We start from the raw sequence: 17,517 nt of genomic DNA, 5'->3' as shown, positions 1-17,517 counted from the left end.
TCTGCGCAGGGAACTAGACAGGGGGAGTGTGTCCCTGTTGGTTCTGCTGGACCTCTCTTCGGCCTTCGATACCGTCGATTACGGTATCCTTCTGGGATGTCTCACGGGAATGGGTCTTGGGGGTACTGCTCTGCAGTGGCTCCAGTCCTTTCTCGAGGGGCGCTCCCAGATGGTGTCATTAGGGGACACCTGCTCGACTCCGCGGCCATTGCACTGTGGGGTCCCGCAGGGTTCTGTACTGTCCCCTATGTTGTTTAACATATACATGAAGCCGTTGGGAGAGATCATCCGGAGTTTCGGGGTACGGTGTCATCTGTACGCAGATGATGTCCAACTCTGTCACTCCTTTCCACCTGCTACTAAGGAGGCTGTTGAAGTCCTGAACCGGTGCTTGGCCGCTGTAACGGACTGGATGAGGGACAACAGATTGAAACTAAATCCAGACAAGACAGAGGTACTCCTGGTCAGTCGAAAGGCCGAACAGGGTATAGGGTTACAGCCTGTGCTTGACGGGGTTACACTCCCCCTGAAGGCGCAGGTTCGCAGCCTGGGAGTGACCCTGGACTCATCGCTGAGCCTGGAACCCCAGGTCTCAGCGGTGGTCAGGGGAGCTTTTGCACAATTAAAACTTGTGCACCAGCTGCGCCCGTACCTTGGGAAGTCGGACTTGGCCACGGTAGTCCACGCTCTGGTTACATCCCGTTTAGACTACTGCAACGCTCTCTACGTGGGGTTGCCTCTGAAGACTGCCCGGAAGCTTCAATCAGTCCAACGCGCGGCAGCCAGATTGCTAACAGGAGCAGGGTACAGAGACCATACGACCCCTCTGTTACGCCAACTCCACTGGCTGCCTATCAGCTTCCGGGCACAATTCAAAGTGCTGGTGTTGACCTATAAAGCCCTAAACGGCGCCGGCCCAGTTTTCCTGTCCGAACGGATTCTCCCCTATGAACCATCAAGGCTACTAAGATCTTCTGGGGGGGCCCTGCTCTCGGTCCCACCACCTTCACAATCGAGATTGGTGGGGACGAGGGACAGGGCCTTCTCTGTGGTGGCTCCCCGGCTTTGGAACACCCTCCCACTAGAGGTTAGATCTGCCCCCTCCCTCCTGACGTTCAGGAAATCGCTAAAAACATGGCTCTGGAGGGTGGCATTCAAAGACTGAACCTAGAACCTTCCCTGTGATGACCTATGATGAACTGTGACTATGAATTTGTTTTTGACTATGACTGGATTGACGATTTGGCATATTGTAATGATGTAATGATGATGTTTTTATTGTACTAAGTTGTACTATTTTAATATGTTTTGACCTGTAATTGTTGTTTTATATGATTGTATTTGATATGCACTGTAAACCGACCTGAGTCCCTCGCCGAGGTTGAGAAGGCCGGTATAGAAATCCTCTAAATAAATAAATAAATATGTTGTAAGGCCACCTTGAGTCACCTTTGGGCTGAGAAAGGTGGGATAGAAATATAAATAAATAAATAAATAAATGAATAAATAATAAACAAACCCATGAGGCTGTTTCACCTGCTATACTCCATGTATATATTTCACATCTGTAAAATTAACCACTTGGATTTATTAGCCCATTGCTCAATTATACTAGAAGATGAAGTTGTAGCTCCCAAAGCTCTGTCAAGGATATGGATATAAGATGATTTTGTAGAATAAAGCTAGATTTACCTTAAGGTAACCAAAACCACAAAAAAAATGCAATCATATATATATCTGCTCATACTTAAGCCTTATATCAATGATTATTTTAAATGTTCTTTTAACTGTACATTGTTTTGGAAGGCATTGAATAGTTGCCTAAGTGTAAGCCAGCTTGAGTTCCCTCCGGGGTGGAGAAAGGTGCGGTAGAAATGTTGTAAATAAATACAATAATAAATAAATTTGATTGGCTTACTCTGAGATACACAGATATAGAATGTCAGCTTTAGTACAATTAAATCTGGCTCTTGCACCTCTGTCAGGATACAGAATCAACTGTTTGTATAGTTTTGCCTCACAAGGTGTGATAACTATTCAGTCAATTCCCAATCTAAATTAAACTTGTGCTATTTAGATTGGCTGATTAGGTCTCTAGTTGTGCTAAAAGTACAAATCTCTCTGTAAACATTGAGCAAGGTCAACGATTCTTTAACCTGTTAAAGAACCATCTTAACTCTGTTGAACTAGTAGGCGGCTGATGCCTTTCCAGATGTTGCTGGACTGCCAGCTAAGGCATTAATATAAGTTGCAGTTCCACAACATTTTGAGAACTATAGCTAGGTTGCTCATCCTGTTCTATTATATTTCCTCTTCACTTATCCAAAATCTTCAATGCCAATGGAGGCAACCCAGCTGCAATTAAACACGAAAGTTTAGGCTGAATTGTCAGTCCCAGTACTAGACTCATTGCGTCCTTGATAATGGCGATGAGATGTTTATTTATCTTGCTTTTTCTCTCCACAAAGGAGACTCAAAGCAGCTATGAAAATGAGAATTTTGGAAACCAACACTTATTTAAATTTAACTGATTCAATGGGTCTACTCTACTTGACTATAACAATTGGATTTCAGCCTAATGCTAGCAATACTTAGGAGGCACTAAGACTTTCTCGGGCCACTTTTCTTACCAAACAAGTTTAGAATCATAGACTTATAGGATTGGGAAAGGCCACCTGGCCACCCAGTCCAAGCTTTGTCATGCAGAAAAACCACAATCAAAGTACCCCTAGCAGATGGCCATCCAGCCTCTATTTAAAAGCATACAAAGAAGACACCTCCACCACACTCTGAGGCAGAGAGTTTCACTGTTGAATAGCTCTCGGTCAGAAAGTTCTTCCAAATATTCAGGTGGAATATCCTTTCCTGTAATTTGAATCCATTGCTCCATTGAGTCCTTGTCTTCAGGGTGGTATAATAATCCTGCCACCAGAAACACTGCATAGAGCTGGACCAAGATATTTTGTTGTTTGAGTGGAAACAATTGGTATTGCTTGCCCCAGTTCCACATATAGAAATTGGTTAGATTTGCAATTTGGTCTTCTTAAAGCATTGACAGGGGGAATACAATCTATATAAATAAAAATGTAATGTTCGTTTGTGGGATTAACAGAACTCAAAAACCAGTGGGCCAATTGACACCAAATTTGGACAGCACACACCTAACAACCCAATGTATGTCATTCACTCAAAAATTTGTGATTTTTGTAATTTGGGAGTTGCAGTTGCTGGGATTTATATTTCACCTACAATCAAAGAGCGTTCTGAACTCCACCAATTATGTCATTGAACCAAACGTGGCGTACAGGACTCCCATGACCAACAGAAAACACTAGAAGGGTTTGGTGGGATTGACCTTGAGCTTGGGAGTTGTAGTTCACCTACATCCAAAGAGCACGGTGAACTCAAGCAATGATGGATCTGGACCAAACTTGGCATGAATATTCCATATGCCCAAATATGAACACAGATGGAGTTTGAGGGAAATAGACATTGACATTTGGGAGTTGTACTTACTCGGATTTATAGTTCACCTACAATCAAAGAGCATGCTGAATCCCACCAACGACAGAATTGTGGCAAACTTCCCACACAGAACCCCCATGATCAAAAGAAAATATTTAAGGCCATCCAGTCCAACTCCCTTCACCAGAGCAAGAAAACGTCATCAAAGCCCTCCTGACGAAGAGCCATCCAGCTATATATAAAGGATGGTTTACTATTGCTGTGGCCAACCTTCCCTCCCTCTTTCTCTCCTTCTTTCCCTCCTCCCCTTTTCTTCTTTCCTCCTCTCCTTCCTTCCTTCTCTACCTCTTTCTTTCCTCCCCTTTTCTCTTCCTTCCCTTTCTCTTTCTTTCTTCTCTGCCTCTTTCCTTCCTTCCTTTGCTTTTTGCTTCCATCCTTCCTTTTGTCTTTCCTTCCTTCCCCCCTGTTTCTCTTTCTTTCTCTTCTTCCTTCACTCCCTCTTTCCTTCCTTTTCTTTTTTCTTTCCTTCTCTCCTTCCTTCTTTCTCTACCCATTTCTTTCCATCCCTCTTCTTTTCCTCTTTCTCTCCTTTCTTCCTTCTCTACCTCTTTCCTTCCTTCCTTTGCTCTTTGCTTCCATGCTTCTTTCTCTCCTTCCTTCCTTCCTTCCTTCCTTCCTTCCTTCCTTCCTTCCTTCCTTCCCCCTTCCTTCCTTCCCTCCCTCTTCCTTCCCTTTTTTCTTTATGTCATTTATCTTTTAGTCATTTGTCTTTTGGGGGTTTTTAAGTCCTTTCCACCGTTTTGGGGGGGGGGGCGCGTTATGAGTGATGGACACTCATTAGTCTGTTAGTGTTGCTGTGGCCAATCTTCCCTCCCTTTCTCTCTCTCTCTCTCCTTTCTTTCCCTCTTTCCTTCCTTTTTTCTTTCCTTCTCTCTTTCCACCATCCCCCCTTTTCTTTACCTTCTTTCTCTCTTTGCTTCCATCCATCCTTCCTTCTTTCTTTCCTTCTTTCTTTCCCACCCTCTTTCAATCCTTTCTTCTCTCCCTCTTTCCTTCCTTCCCTTCTCTACCTCTTGCCTGGGCACCAGCAGTAAAGGAGTCTTGCTGTAGCCCTCAAACTTGTTGGGCTGGGCGTGGGGCAGGCGGGAGGTGCTTTTCGAGGCAGGCCTTGCTCACCCAGCGCTGCCCCTTCTTCTTTCTGCCATGGCTACAGGGCGCCTTCCCTGTTTGGTGGGTGGGCACGCAGGCAGGGTCATATGGAAGGTGCCCTGTGGCTGAGGCAGAAAGAAGGGGCCAATGTGGGTGAGCAAGGGCCACCTCAAAAAGTGCCACCCACCCCTGCTGGGCCCTGCAAGGCTGAGAGCTGCAGAACTCCCTTCTCGTTGGCGCCCAGGTAAGAGAAGGTGAAGCCTGGCGAGCAGTGTCCACACGGAGCAGCCACCCACCCGTCTCTCCAGGGGGAAAAGAAGGAGGAGAGCTCTGTGTTTGGTGAGGCCAACAAAGAGAGGATGAAGACTGGGAGGGAGGGGAGGGAGGAGGGCCCACGCATGGAAAGGGACTCCATGGCGAGGCTTCTCTTCTCTCAGAATGGTTGGTTCTTCATTCTTCTCGTGCAATGGTGAGAGGGGCTTTTGCACATGCTCTGTAAGGCATTTTTCTTTTTGGGGAGTTTTAATTTATTTCCCCTTCATTTTTTGTTTTGTTTTTTTGTTTGAAAGACATAGATCAGATTAGAATGTGTTTTGTTGCCAAATTTGATGTCATTCTGTCCAGTGGTTTTTGAGTTCTGTTAATCCCACAAATGAACATTACATTTTTATTTATACAGATATGGTCGTCTGGTTATGTTAGGGAATATATATCAGATGCTGCCATACCACATAGAATAACTGGATTAGCATGGTTCACTTTGCCACTTATCTGATTAACAGAACTTATTTCCTCTATTATTTTAGTAAATATACACACAGATATTTCTTTGCATGAGACAAATTGCCAACTTTGCTTCAATCAACACTTGATTCAAAATTAGTGTCTGTCCCTCCCCACAGGGAAATGACATATCTCCTCTACATCTACATGCTACTTGGAAATACAGAATCCAATTGTTCTGCATGAAAGATCCTCAATATGATAGCAGGCTGTGTGAAAGTGTGAGAGAAAGAATGTCAAACTGGAGAGCACCCGACATCAGGCAGAGTTGAGGCACTTGAGTCTGGTGGCAGATTTAGGGTCTAAAGAAAGGCCAGAATTTTAAAAAGTTATTTACTGTGTTAATTTATTTTTTATTGCTAACCAATAGGAGACAAGCTTTTGTGAACTTTCTTGCCATGGGTACCAAAAATATGTGTTGGATTGTGTATGAGTACTATGGAAAGTGGGGAAGGCGTACTCTATTTGTATGAGAGGGGCTTTGATGTAAGTTTCATGGGAGAGAGTTTTCTGTGCTCAGTTCTTCAAGGAGCCAATTCAGCAGTGTCTGATGTAGTTTACTATGGATTAATTATTGTCTGGATGTTTTTAGCTTTTGATTTTTGGATAGTAATTTTCTCCTTGGAAGCTATAGGACATGGGTGGGAAATTGTGGTCCTCCAAATAATGCTGAATTCCAATGTCCTTTGGATCCTGACAGCATAACCAATGGTCAAGGATGGGATTTGTACTCTAGCATCTGATAAAATATTCATTTCCATCCAAGCTGCAGGGACTTTAGTATCTGTATGACAGCTTAAGGATGCAAGATGAAAGGCACTTAAGCAGGTTGATATATTTTAAAGTGCTAGTAATAAATTAATGAAAGTTGTGCATTTGATATTAGCATATTCTGTAGCTGCCCTTTCCATTCTTCTTCAGGCCAACAGCCTAGCTTGTCCTGATGGTGTCAAAATGTGTATCAGAGCCTAACAAATATGTGCCTCATTGGTTTGTTTTCAAACTGTCCTGCGGTAGTGTAGATTTGCCAAGCGAGCTGAATTGCTGAGCTTCAAAGCTTTCTTGGGAAACTGTTTCCTGTATAGGTGTTTACTATACTGAAGCTCAGGTGTCACCAAGCTCTGGCACATCTGCCTTGTTGTATTATCTAGTCCATCCTTCAAGTTATAGCCTAGGATTTTTGCTTTTCCATATTGGAATGGTGCCAATGCCCGATCCTTAATCAGCTTGGGTGGTATGCTGCCACCTTCTTGAAGGCAAATCTCAGCCAGCTCCTTGCGCCTCTGTTGAAGCAACCTTACTTCTTGTTGCATGAACTCCTGGCCAATGTGCAAATCTATCTTTTCCCAAAATGTCCTATTGAAATGCACATAAAGTTCCCAGTCTAGCTTGTTCCAATTCTTGATTTGCTCTCTGGTGCTTTCTGAGAGATGGTTTTTGGAGCTGTTATGCCTACTGTTGAGAGGGAAGGAGACCACATCATCCAGGTCCCAACACAAGAGCTTCTTCAACAGCACCATGGACTCATCAAAATACTCTGAGATCAGGAGAAGGTCAAATTCTGCCTCAATGGCTCTCACCATGAGTTGCACACGTTTGGTGAAAAAGTTTCCATTGTTGTTGTATCCAAAATCAAAGGTCATTAAGTTTTTGGCATAGTGGCTATCATTGGCTGAGGCATTATAAAACTGAGAAGTCTGGTTGAGAAATTCTTCTAAGCTTTTGGCTTTGGAAAATGAAGATGTTCCTTTATAATAGTTGAATGAAGATTCCATGAGATAAACAGGATTCCGGAGGATGGCAAAGTAAAAGGTAGTATTTCCCATTACTTTAGCAACCTAGAATTGGTAGCAACAGAAAAATCAAAGCAAGGTTAGCTAAATCACAAAAATCAGCTCTTTCCCATTTTCCCATAAGGTTTTTTTGTTGTTGTTGCAACAAACATCTATTCTATGGCAAACCATGGTTCTCTAGATAATGTCAGATTACAAATGCCATTAGTCTTAACAATAGTAAATGGCGAGGGGATTGTAAGAGTTGAGTACAACAACAACAACAACAACAACAACAACTGGGAGCTGTAGTTCTGTGCACTGATCTTCACCAACATGTACATGTTATAATAGTGTATTCTTCCTCTTTTTGCTATTTCTTTTCCTTTCCCTTTTTTTCTCCCCCATATATTACTAACTAGACTGCAGTTGTATGAGATATGAATGCTCTCTCGCATCCTGTGTAAAGTCACATGTATGTTTGTGGCACTTGATAATAATGATTTAAAAAGATAGAAAGTTTGGACTTTTTCACTGGCATATTTACAACTACAGGGATCCAACTGTTAAAGTGTATAATGGATGCTAAAGCTTCTACTCTAATACAGCCCTCCCTAACCTGGTGCCATCTAGGTATGATTCATTAGGACTCCGACCATCACAGTCACCATCACCACAGTGGCAGAGGATGATGGTAACATGCATCTGGACAGTGCAAGGTTGGGGGAGAGTGCTTTGATAAATGCTTCTTAAATTTACCCCATTTCACATGCTTTGGGTACTTGATTAAGTTGATCCTTCATGGTGTAGGTGTATGCTATTGGCCTGCTATCCATATAATCTATAATCTGCTATCCATTTTAGAATACTGTCTGACGATCTTTGCAACTTTATATTGATATTAATCAAATGGGAGCATCTCCAAATGTGGAAGAAGAATTGCACAGGGAGTGTTGTGCGCTTCCTTATATGCCTGCTCAAGAACTGAGATCTGTTGGAAGGGCTTTACAGTGGAGGCAACACATTTGTGGAAGGATGTGTAACAGGGCCATCTCTGCTGTCGCATCCTGGCTGTGGAATATACATCCTTCAGAGGCCCAGCTGGCACCAATACTGGTGTTATTTCAAACATGACCAAACACAGCTTATTTGGTAAACTCTTACTTCATCCAGTTTGCACATGTACTAAGGTCAATATTACTGTAGCTACTCAAGTCAAATGCGCCATCAAATCTAATGGTTACATCCCGTTTAGACTACTGCAACGCTCTCTACGTGGGGTTGCCTTTGAAGACAGCTCGGAAGCTCCAACTAGTCCAACGGCAGCCATGATTTTAACAGGAGCGGAGCGCAGGGAGCATACAACCCCCCTGTTGCGCCAACTCCACTGGCTACCGATCTGCTACCGGGCTGAATTCAAAGTGCTGGCGTTGGCCTTTAAAGCCCTAAACGGTTCCGGCCCAAGCTACCTATCTGACCGCATCTCTGCCTATGAACCCACCAGGAGTTTGAGATCTTCCGGGGAGACCCTGCTCTCGATCCCGCCTGCTTCTCAAGCTCGGCTGGCGGGGACGAGAGATAGGGCCTTCTTGGTGGTGGCTCCTCGGCTGTGGAACGCCCTTCCTACGGACATTAGACTAGCACCATCTCTAATGGTATTCCACAAAAAGGTGAAGACCTGGATGTTTGTGCAGGCGTTTGAGTAATTTAGTGCAATCTGGTAATGGAACATAGGAATGGAACAATGGACGACGAACCTGGACTACGCTTGGATGATGAGAAGATTGGGTACGGTTGTTTTTTGTAATAATTGTGCATTGTAATTGCTTATTGGTAATTTATGGATAATGTGTTAAGTCAATTGTTATATGTTGTATGGAACCACTGCTGTTTCTACTGTTTTTACTGTTTGTGAACCGCCGTGAGTCGCCTTCGGGCTTGAGATACAGCGGTATATAAGCAAAGTAAATAAATAAATAAATAAATAAATAAATAATGTGCATCTCAATTTTCAAAACCCTGAATCGAGTAAATACAGTATTTTAAATGGTTTTAAATTGTCTTGTTTTAAACAACATGTTATTTATTTTAAAAGTATGGTTTTTATTATCGTAAATTGACTTTATTGTACAGTGCCCTGAGGTTTTCAGATATGAGTTGGGATATACATTTAATACAGACATCTACCCCTTCATTCACATAAATAAGTGCTTGCTCGATTCTCTCCACCCCTTCCCACATACGATTTCCTTCCTTAACCAATGGGGTGTCTCTTTCCTAACATTTGGAAAGAACCTAATTCTTACCAGTAATTTTCTAGAAAAACGGTAGCTCAGCTTGATTTGTGATTCTTACCTCTGGCTCAAAGAATCTCATGTGGTGACACATAATGTCAAACTGGGAATCCTTGGCTGGAACATATCCCTCCACTGCTGCAGCTGTGAAATATAATGGATAATACAACTGACTGGCTCCATTGACAGGCAAGGCAAAGGTAAGGTTGTGAGTCTCTCCAAAACGGAACAAGATGTTCATGACAGTACTGCTGGCACTCTTGTGCACTTTTAGGAAAACAACACGAGTCTTAGGCTTGCATGTTGCAGGCTGAGAGAGACCAGGGATGCTGGCCCCGGCTGTTCTTTGACCCTTTGGAACAATCATTTCTTCTGGTTGAGTTAGCCTTTTGGGTATTTTTGTCAAAGCCATCTCAGTTGGCATTTTGTCTCTTAGGTCTGAAAAAGCCCATGGTTTAGTCCTTGTTGTACCTCTGGAAGCATAGCTTCTCTGTGGCCCCCAAACTTCTGAGTTTTGATCCTTTTCAATGAACCCTGTTGTGGGATTTGCCTCCTGGATCAAGGAACTTCTAGTGTTTATTGTATCAATATAATTCATATTGTCAGTGAGGCTCGGTAGTCCCTGGTCTCTTACAGGGATTTTTTCAGTGCTGCGATTTTTTGGGTCTGGTTGGTTTGTTTTATGGAGGACCTGCAACATCTCTCTCTCCTCTGAAAGCACTTTTTGCCAGAAGTCTTCTTCACTGCCCCAGCTGGCATCCAGAAGTTTGGCTTTGTCAAATGCTATGCTTGGTCTAATGGCAGCTCTATTATTTTCTGCAGTTTTTGGCGACAGTCCGTTCTCCTTGTTTTGTGGGGTCCTATTCTGTCCACGTTCTGAATGAAGAGGGACAGAGCTTGAGTTCACTTGAAACTGGAAGGAATTCTCATTGCCTCTGCTTTCTTGGAGATCAAGCTGATTCTGTCTGAAATCACATCTACAGTTGCTGTGAAGAACAGAATATTAATCATAAAGAGATTGCCTGTCATTTAATGTCCAACTTCTAAAACTTATTTTCTATAGCTTATCTCCCCAAAACTCTTTCCTTTCCATCTACTGGTAATTCATATACATATATTTTCAATTCCTTTTAGGTATAATATGCTACATATGCAAATCATGACTCTAGTGAAAATGTTTTCTTTATTCAATGGTTATGTACAAACATTAATATCAATGTTCTCTTCACACTAATTTTCATCTGTTTCAACCAGTCAGTCAATCAATTGACTGAAAAGGTCAATAATTCTTTTGGATTGTCCACCCCCATTACAAATACATCTGCAAGGCCACTCCACTGTTCCTATATATACACCTGTGTTTGCACAATGAATGTGAGCCAAGCTACACATGACACTTCCTTCGCAATGCAAATATCAACCTTCAGGGATAGCAGTGAAGGTTAACCTGAACTATGCCAGTTGGGAAGGCTAAACTACTCTCCATGACAGTCTTGAGTCAGATCAGCTGTCCACTTTGCTGTTAGTAGTTTGGAGGTGCCAATCTTGATTTCTATCCAAGGAAAATAACTGCTTCAAAGAAGTGATTTTTGCTCAAGACAGCAGAAGTGAAGGAAATGATAGCTATCTCCTCCTAAACCTGCAATTATTGTGAAAAGTATCAACACTATCCTCTTCAGTAGATGCCAAATGCATTTAAAAATATTCATATTTAAATATACAGATACATTTAATGTAACAGTGGGCCTTTGGTATCTACGGGTTTGGATCCAGAATTCCCCATTCACCTCTAAATGCCAAAATCAATAGATGCTCCCATTATATACAATGGCATGGTAAAATGATGTCCTTTATAAAAATGGCAAAATCAAGATATGCTTTTTTGGATTTTTTAAAAAATATTGTTAGAAGTGGATGCTTGAATCCATGGATACAAAATCTGGGGGTACATAGGGCCAACTGGACTTCATATTTAGCCTTGATAAGTTTGCTAACAATTGCATCGAATATATATTGCACTAGTGATAAATGGAGCAAATGAAAGAAGAATCACTGTTTGTGTTCCCAGAGTGTATGGGTCTAATAGAAAGCATTTGCCATCTTTTGCATGACAGAACCTACCTGGTGTAATGTAACTTCTCGAAGATTTGAAGTATTACACAGAGGAAGAAGAGTAGAAACAGGGCAACCCAGAGCTTTCCCAGTTGACTGCTGGTTCCGAGTTTCCATCTACTTTATAGAGAAGGAAAAACATCAGTCTACATAGAGTTGCTGTAAGTTTTTCAGGCTGCATGGCCATGTTCCAGAAGCATTCTCTCCTGACGTTTTGCCTGCCATAGATGCAGGTGAAATGTCAGGAGAGAATGCTTCTGGAACATGGCCATACAGCCTGAAAAACTTACAGCAACCCAGTGATTCCGGTCATGAAAGCCTTTGACAACACATCAGTCTGCATACATTTTCAAGATTCAGGAGTAGTTATCCCAAGCAAAGAATCTCTATTTGCACTAATGACAAAATCCAGGGTATTTCTAGCCATGCTAACTTTTGCTGTCTTGGATCATTGCTTTACAGACAGTGAGATCCACCCAATTAAAACACCCCCCCCCCCAAATGGCTCCTGATGAGTTTTGCTCGTAGGGGCATATTGCAACATTTAAGATATTCATGAGGAACCACATGCCATCGTGGGTTAATTGGACTAGGATCCTAGAGACCAGAGATTGCATCCCTGCACAGCCATGGAAACCCAGTGGGTTTTTTTTATTTATTGTGTCAGGAGCAACCAGACAGTTGTATTACATTTTTAACAAAACAAACAAACAAACAGACAGACAGACAGACAGACAGACAAACACCCAGTGGGTGACCCTGGCAAGTTGAATGCTCAACCTTTGAGAAAGGCAATGGCAAACCTGTGAATACATCTTGTCAAGAAACCCCTTTGACAGGCGAGTCATAGATCAGAGCCACTTTAATGTCACCTAAAAACAACAGATCTAAAAACTAGCAGATATTTACAGTCAATTCTAGTGAATAGCTATGTGAGGAAAGAATGAATATACCTTCCTCAGACACAAACAGATCAGATACCTACTTAAGTAAGGCTGTCTCCTCCTTTTTCCACCTATAGTGATGATTTCCATCATCCATAGCTCTCATTTTAGATATGCTATGCCTTATTGGAGACACATCAGCATCCAGTTTTATCATTTCTGATATACCCCCATGGATTCCTCTTTCTTTCAATTGAGAGTTTGTGTGTTTTCTGCTGTGTGTTTTCTGTTTGTAAGTTTTCTTGTGAATGTGGCTATTACTCCTGGTTGCTACAAAATTCTGGGATCAGAGAGCACTGCAAATAATCTGTTTACTTGTGTGTACTAGATTTTCTGAAAGTAGAAATAAAAAATACTGGGGTTTTTTGCCCTCAACTTAACACTACTTCATCTTCTAAACTATAGTTCCCATTATTTTCCAGCTCTCACGACTAATGGTTATGATGGTGTGGAGTGATGGAACCTGTGTTTCCAACATATATGGAGAGCAGGTAAAGGTAAAGGTTTTCCCCTGACATTAAGTCCAGTCGTGTCTGACTCTGGGGGCTGGTGCTCATCTCCACTGCTAAGCTGAAGAGCTAGCGTTGTCTGTAGACACCTCCAAGATCATGTGGCCAGCATGACTGCACTGACCACCATTGCTTTCCTGCCAAAGTGCTACCTATTGATCTACTCAAATTTGCTTTTTTTTAAACTGCTAGGTTGGCAGAAGCTGGGGCTAACAGCAGGAGCTCACGCTGCTCCCCAGATATGAACCTGTGACCTTTCGATCAGCAAGTTTAGCAGCTAAGCGCTTTAAGCCACTGTGCCACCGGGGGCTCCTATGGAGAGCACTTGGTTGGAAAAAAGCTGGGATGGCTCAACATCACCACCACCACTACCATAAAAAAAGAGCACAGAGAAGTCCACAATTTTCAGTCTCTGCCCACTGCCTGGACAGAAGATGATAATTTACTGGTTTATAATGAAAGACCCCTTGACATTGTAATTACTGTACCAGGTACCAATGGATGCAAGATTATTGCAGGTTGGATAGATACAATTTAGACAGGCGCCAGAGATTATGCTGAATCAAGAAAGGCCAGAAATTATTATTATCATCTCGGCTGAAAGCCAAGGCTTGGCGTGTGTTGCCCATTTTGCTAGCAAGTTATTAAGGCAGTTGCAAGATGGTGTGAGCCATAGTGTTTCTGCCTGTGTGAGCTTAACGGTACCAGCCTCAGCTAGTTTCTCAAAATCTAATTACAATACATAATGTACCTACTTGTATGTTAAGCAGTGGTTCTGCATGACTAGGTGACTGATGTATTGGGCCACAATCTCACAAGAATGTAAGTGGGAGGAAAGCATAAGGAGACTGAGCAATCATACAGCATTCAGGTACAATCGTGTATTACAGCAAAGCTGGTGGTATGTACAAATTTATGTTTCCTTTTTTGGGAAAATATAAATAGAAGAGAGATGATAGAATGTGATGTATTCTCCAGATAAATTTATCGAGGATACATATGAAAGTACTGAATTTTGTTGTTATTCGCTGTTATGTTGGCTTTGACTTAGAGTGTCCTGATGAGTGAGAGACTTCTAAGAGCACTAGTTTTCAACAGGTCTTGTACTTCCTTGATGGAATGAATTCTCTTCTTCTAACACTGCGTCCCTTTTAAAAAACTTATGCCTTCCTCAGCTGTAAAAATCAACACAAATTCTGGCTTTCCAAATTTATAGGGGACCCCATATGTCAGAGTGTGGAAAATGTGACCCTATGGAAGTTGTAGGATTGCAACACATGCTAGCCTTAAGCAGGATAGCCAATGGCTGAGCAATGTCCAGATGGCTACATAGTCCCTAATCCTGTGCAATGAAGGCCAGTTTGAATATCAATGGAAATAAACACCTCTTGACATTTATCTGAACTCCTAATTAAATGATTGGAGGATGCATGTCCTAAAGACATCTCTAGCGGTACTTCAAGCCCCAGTGTCTTATTCTGATATATGGCACTACTCATCCTCTTTGCTGTAGCATGTATTACTGAGCAAACAGCACAATTCTGTACTCATCTACTGAGCAGTAAGTCCGTTGAGGTAAATGGAATAAACTCTTAGATAAGTGTATATATGACTGTTTGTAATCTGACAAAGACAAACATGCATCAAATATTTTTGGCATGAAATACACCATCATTGTTCTCCAGCCCAATAGTAGGTGACTTCAATCTTGGGGCATTCTCCTATTGTCTACTGACATACGTTAAATCCTTAAAAGAAAATTGTTTGTTCAAACTCTCTTAAAAAACAAGGAAGACCAAATCACAAATCTGCATATTGCAATGAATATCTTGAATGTGTGTGTGTATGTGTCTGTCTGTCTGTCTGTGTGAATCCCAATAATCAAATGACACTTCAGTCTGTCGCTTCTTCCCTGTCCTGGTCTTATCTTTACTCTCCGTGCCTATATCATTCAAAAAGTATCAATAATCCTCAGTGCTTGAGATGAAAGAAAATTCCATGAAACAGAAAATTCACTATACATGACAAAACACAGAATTGGCTGAAATAGATCTATCCATCATAAATCACCACAATAGGCCAATGTATACCAGCATAGCCTTTACCACTGCAATTATTTCTACTTTCCTTATGGGAAATAGCTCTAAAATGCCTCCTGGCCCGATCCCACTCCCCTCCCAAAAGTTTTTCTGGCTTTTTAAAAAGTTCTGAATCTCCAGGAAGGAGGCAGGACTGGAAATTGCTTGTTACCCCTAGCAAGAGTGATTTCGTAGGAATAAAATAAAGTTGAGGCACTTACTGCATCCAATGTCTTTTGATTTTGGACATTGTTTGATTTACGAAGCACAGGAAAAATACCTCCACTGAGATCAGCTCAAGGTGATGTGAGATTAGAATAAGTATAAAGCAAATATGTTTTGCCTTTCTTCCCAGAGAGGTGTAGCGGAATAATCCCGCCTACCTGGTTTGCTGGCGAACTAGGTAGATAGAATTGTGTGTTTTTCTGATTATGAGCAGGATTTGCCTTATGTTGGATCTAATCATGAGCTGCCTGGAATCTGACACATTATTAATGGTAATGATGCATTACTAATTGGAAAGAATGTCTTTATTGGCCTCCTGGAGCCCTGAAAGCATTATTCCTAGGGAGCAGCAAATGATGTATGACGGAAGGGATGTCCAGGCATTGGAGCAACACTTCAAACCAATTCAGTATGTGATAAGATCGAGTTGTTCTTGATGCTTATTTTTGTAAAATCAAATGTCTGCTTGTACCTAATGAGAATATTTGCATCATACCAAGAAACTCACACTCCAGTGAAATAAAAGGATGTAGATGTGAACTTCACATGGAGAGACCCCAGTTTTTCCATTTGCAAGATGATTGCTCTAAAGCAGGGGTTCTCAAACTCTGCTCCGTGGAACCCTTGAGGTTCTACAGGTGATAGTGAGGGGCTCTGCAGCGCCATGATTCTTCCCACCTCTTCCTCTTTTCTCATCCTGAGAAATGCAGGGAAATTGAGTTTTGAGTTTTGATTGTGTTTTTCCTGCATGGCAAAAGGGGGTTGGACTGGATGGCCCCTGAGGTTTCTATCATCATCATTACTGTTATTATAACAAAGGCTGGATAGGCACTTACTGCATCCAGTGTCTTTTGATTTTGGACATTGTTTGATTTACGAAGCACAGGAAAAATACCTCCACTGAGATCAGCTCAAGGCTGGATAGCCATTTGTTGGGGGTGCTTTGATTGTGCTTTTCCTGCATGGCATAAGGGGGTTGGTCTGGATGGCTGGGGTCTTCCACTGAAATACTGTTAAGTTTGTGTTGCTTAAAATTGTTTTTCACTCTGCATATTGTATTGTTCTTTCTTGCCTGATATATATTATATATAATACAATGTATATCATAATATATAAACATTTCTTGGGGCTCCACAAGAAACCTTTGCTTCAAAAGGGCTCCATGGGTGAAAAAGTTTGAGAACCCCTGCTCTAAAGCATGTTCCCAGGACTCCTGACCATTGGACAAGCTGGCTAGGGCTTTTGGAGGTTGGAGGCCCAAACATCTGACGGGCCACAGGTTGTGCAGGCCTGCTCTATAGCAACAGAAAGAGAATCAGGAGTCTTTTAGATCATTTTGAAGGATAAATTCCCATCATACTTGCCTATTGCTCAAGCTATCAGGACTGTTGAAATGCATTTCCTAATGCCTAGCTAATAGTAATAAGTTAAACCTGCTTGGACATGTGGTTCCACTCGAAGCCTCAAGCCATTCAGGACATCATCACATGGAGGGTCTTGATGCAGGGAATCCGTAGGAGCAGTGGGTCAAATTGTGGGGCAGCAGAGCAAATCCATTGCCCAGTGCCTCATGTCACCCACAACACCTGCTAGCCCATCACATGCTAGAAAACGTACCTTTCCACCTTGCTCCTGCACTGTCCCCAGCATTTTCAGTCTGAACACGGGTGGTCTCCTATGTTCAGAGTTCCCTGTTGCAGAACAGTTCACTGACGCAGCCAACAAAGAGCCCGGTCAGAAGTAGCTGTGCATCAGGCCCGTAGCCAGGATTTTGTTTCGGAGGGGGGGGGGAGGGGGGCTGAGTTTGGTTCGGGGGGGGGGGGGGCTGAGTCTGAGTGAAAGAGGGTCTACCCTAGCAAACCTTTTGTATCATTACCCCAATACCCCCATGCATATGGGATATATTGAGCATGGTGATCAGATCATGATATGAATAAACATAACAGTTTAAATAATGTACCAGTAAGGCCTTCTCGCGGACCACCATGAGAATTTCGGGGGGGGGGGGGCTGAAGCCCCCCAAGCCCCCCTCCCCCCGGCTACATGCCTGCTGTGCATCATTTGATTGGATCCGTCAGGCTCCGTGCTGGCCATGTCAGTGAACTGTTCTAGGATGGGAAAAATTGGCAATGTGATGAGGTCAAAAGTAGAGTGTTAGAATACCATTTTGCATATATACCTAACAC

The 17,517-nt window shown here is 42.4% G+C and overlaps 1 protein-coding gene across 1 annotated transcript; it reads right to left on the bottom strand.

The window, feature by feature from the left end:
* Positions 1-6,201: 6,201 nt before the first annotated feature.
* LOC132769869 (galactose-3-O-sulfotransferase 2-like) lies at positions 6,202-15,997 on the bottom strand. Its single transcript, XM_060766799.2, has 3 exons — positions 15,840-15,997; positions 9,525-10,449; positions 6,202-7,235 (listed from the first exon to the last, which is right to left on the bottom strand). The coding sequence occupies exons 1-3, from the start codon at positions 15,995-15,997 to the stop codon at positions 6,396-6,398; spliced, it is 1,923 nt and encodes a 640-aa protein (XP_060622782.2). The 3' UTR covers positions 6,202-6,395.
* Positions 15,998-17,517: the final 1,520 nt, after the last annotated feature.

This window comes from Anolis sagrei, chromosome 3, assembly GCF_037176765.1.
Source record: "Anolis sagrei isolate rAnoSag1 chromosome 3, rAnoSag1.mat, whole genome shotgun sequence".
In the NCBI taxonomy this organism is placed as follows: domain Eukaryota; kingdom Metazoa; phylum Chordata; class Lepidosauria; order Squamata; family Dactyloidae; genus Anolis; species Anolis sagrei.
Note: the sequence above shows the minus strand (reverse complement) of the source record. Positions and strands in the feature narration are given on the sequence as shown.

Bases quoted from the DNA above. Each gene is read 5' to 3' on its own strand.
- LOC132769869 (XM_060766799.2), bottom strand. From the start codon at position 15,997: ATGGCGCTGCAGAGCCCCTCACTATCACCTGTAGAACCTCAAGGGTTC. The intron at 10,450-15,839 runs GTGAGTTTCTTG...TGTTCTTCACAG, and splicing joins TCCTTTTATTTCACTGGAGT to CAACTGTAGATGTGATTTCA. The intron at 7,236-9,524 runs GTAAGAATCACA...TACCAATTCTAG, and splicing joins TGAGATTCTTTGAGCCAGAG to GTTGCTAAAGTAATGGGAAA.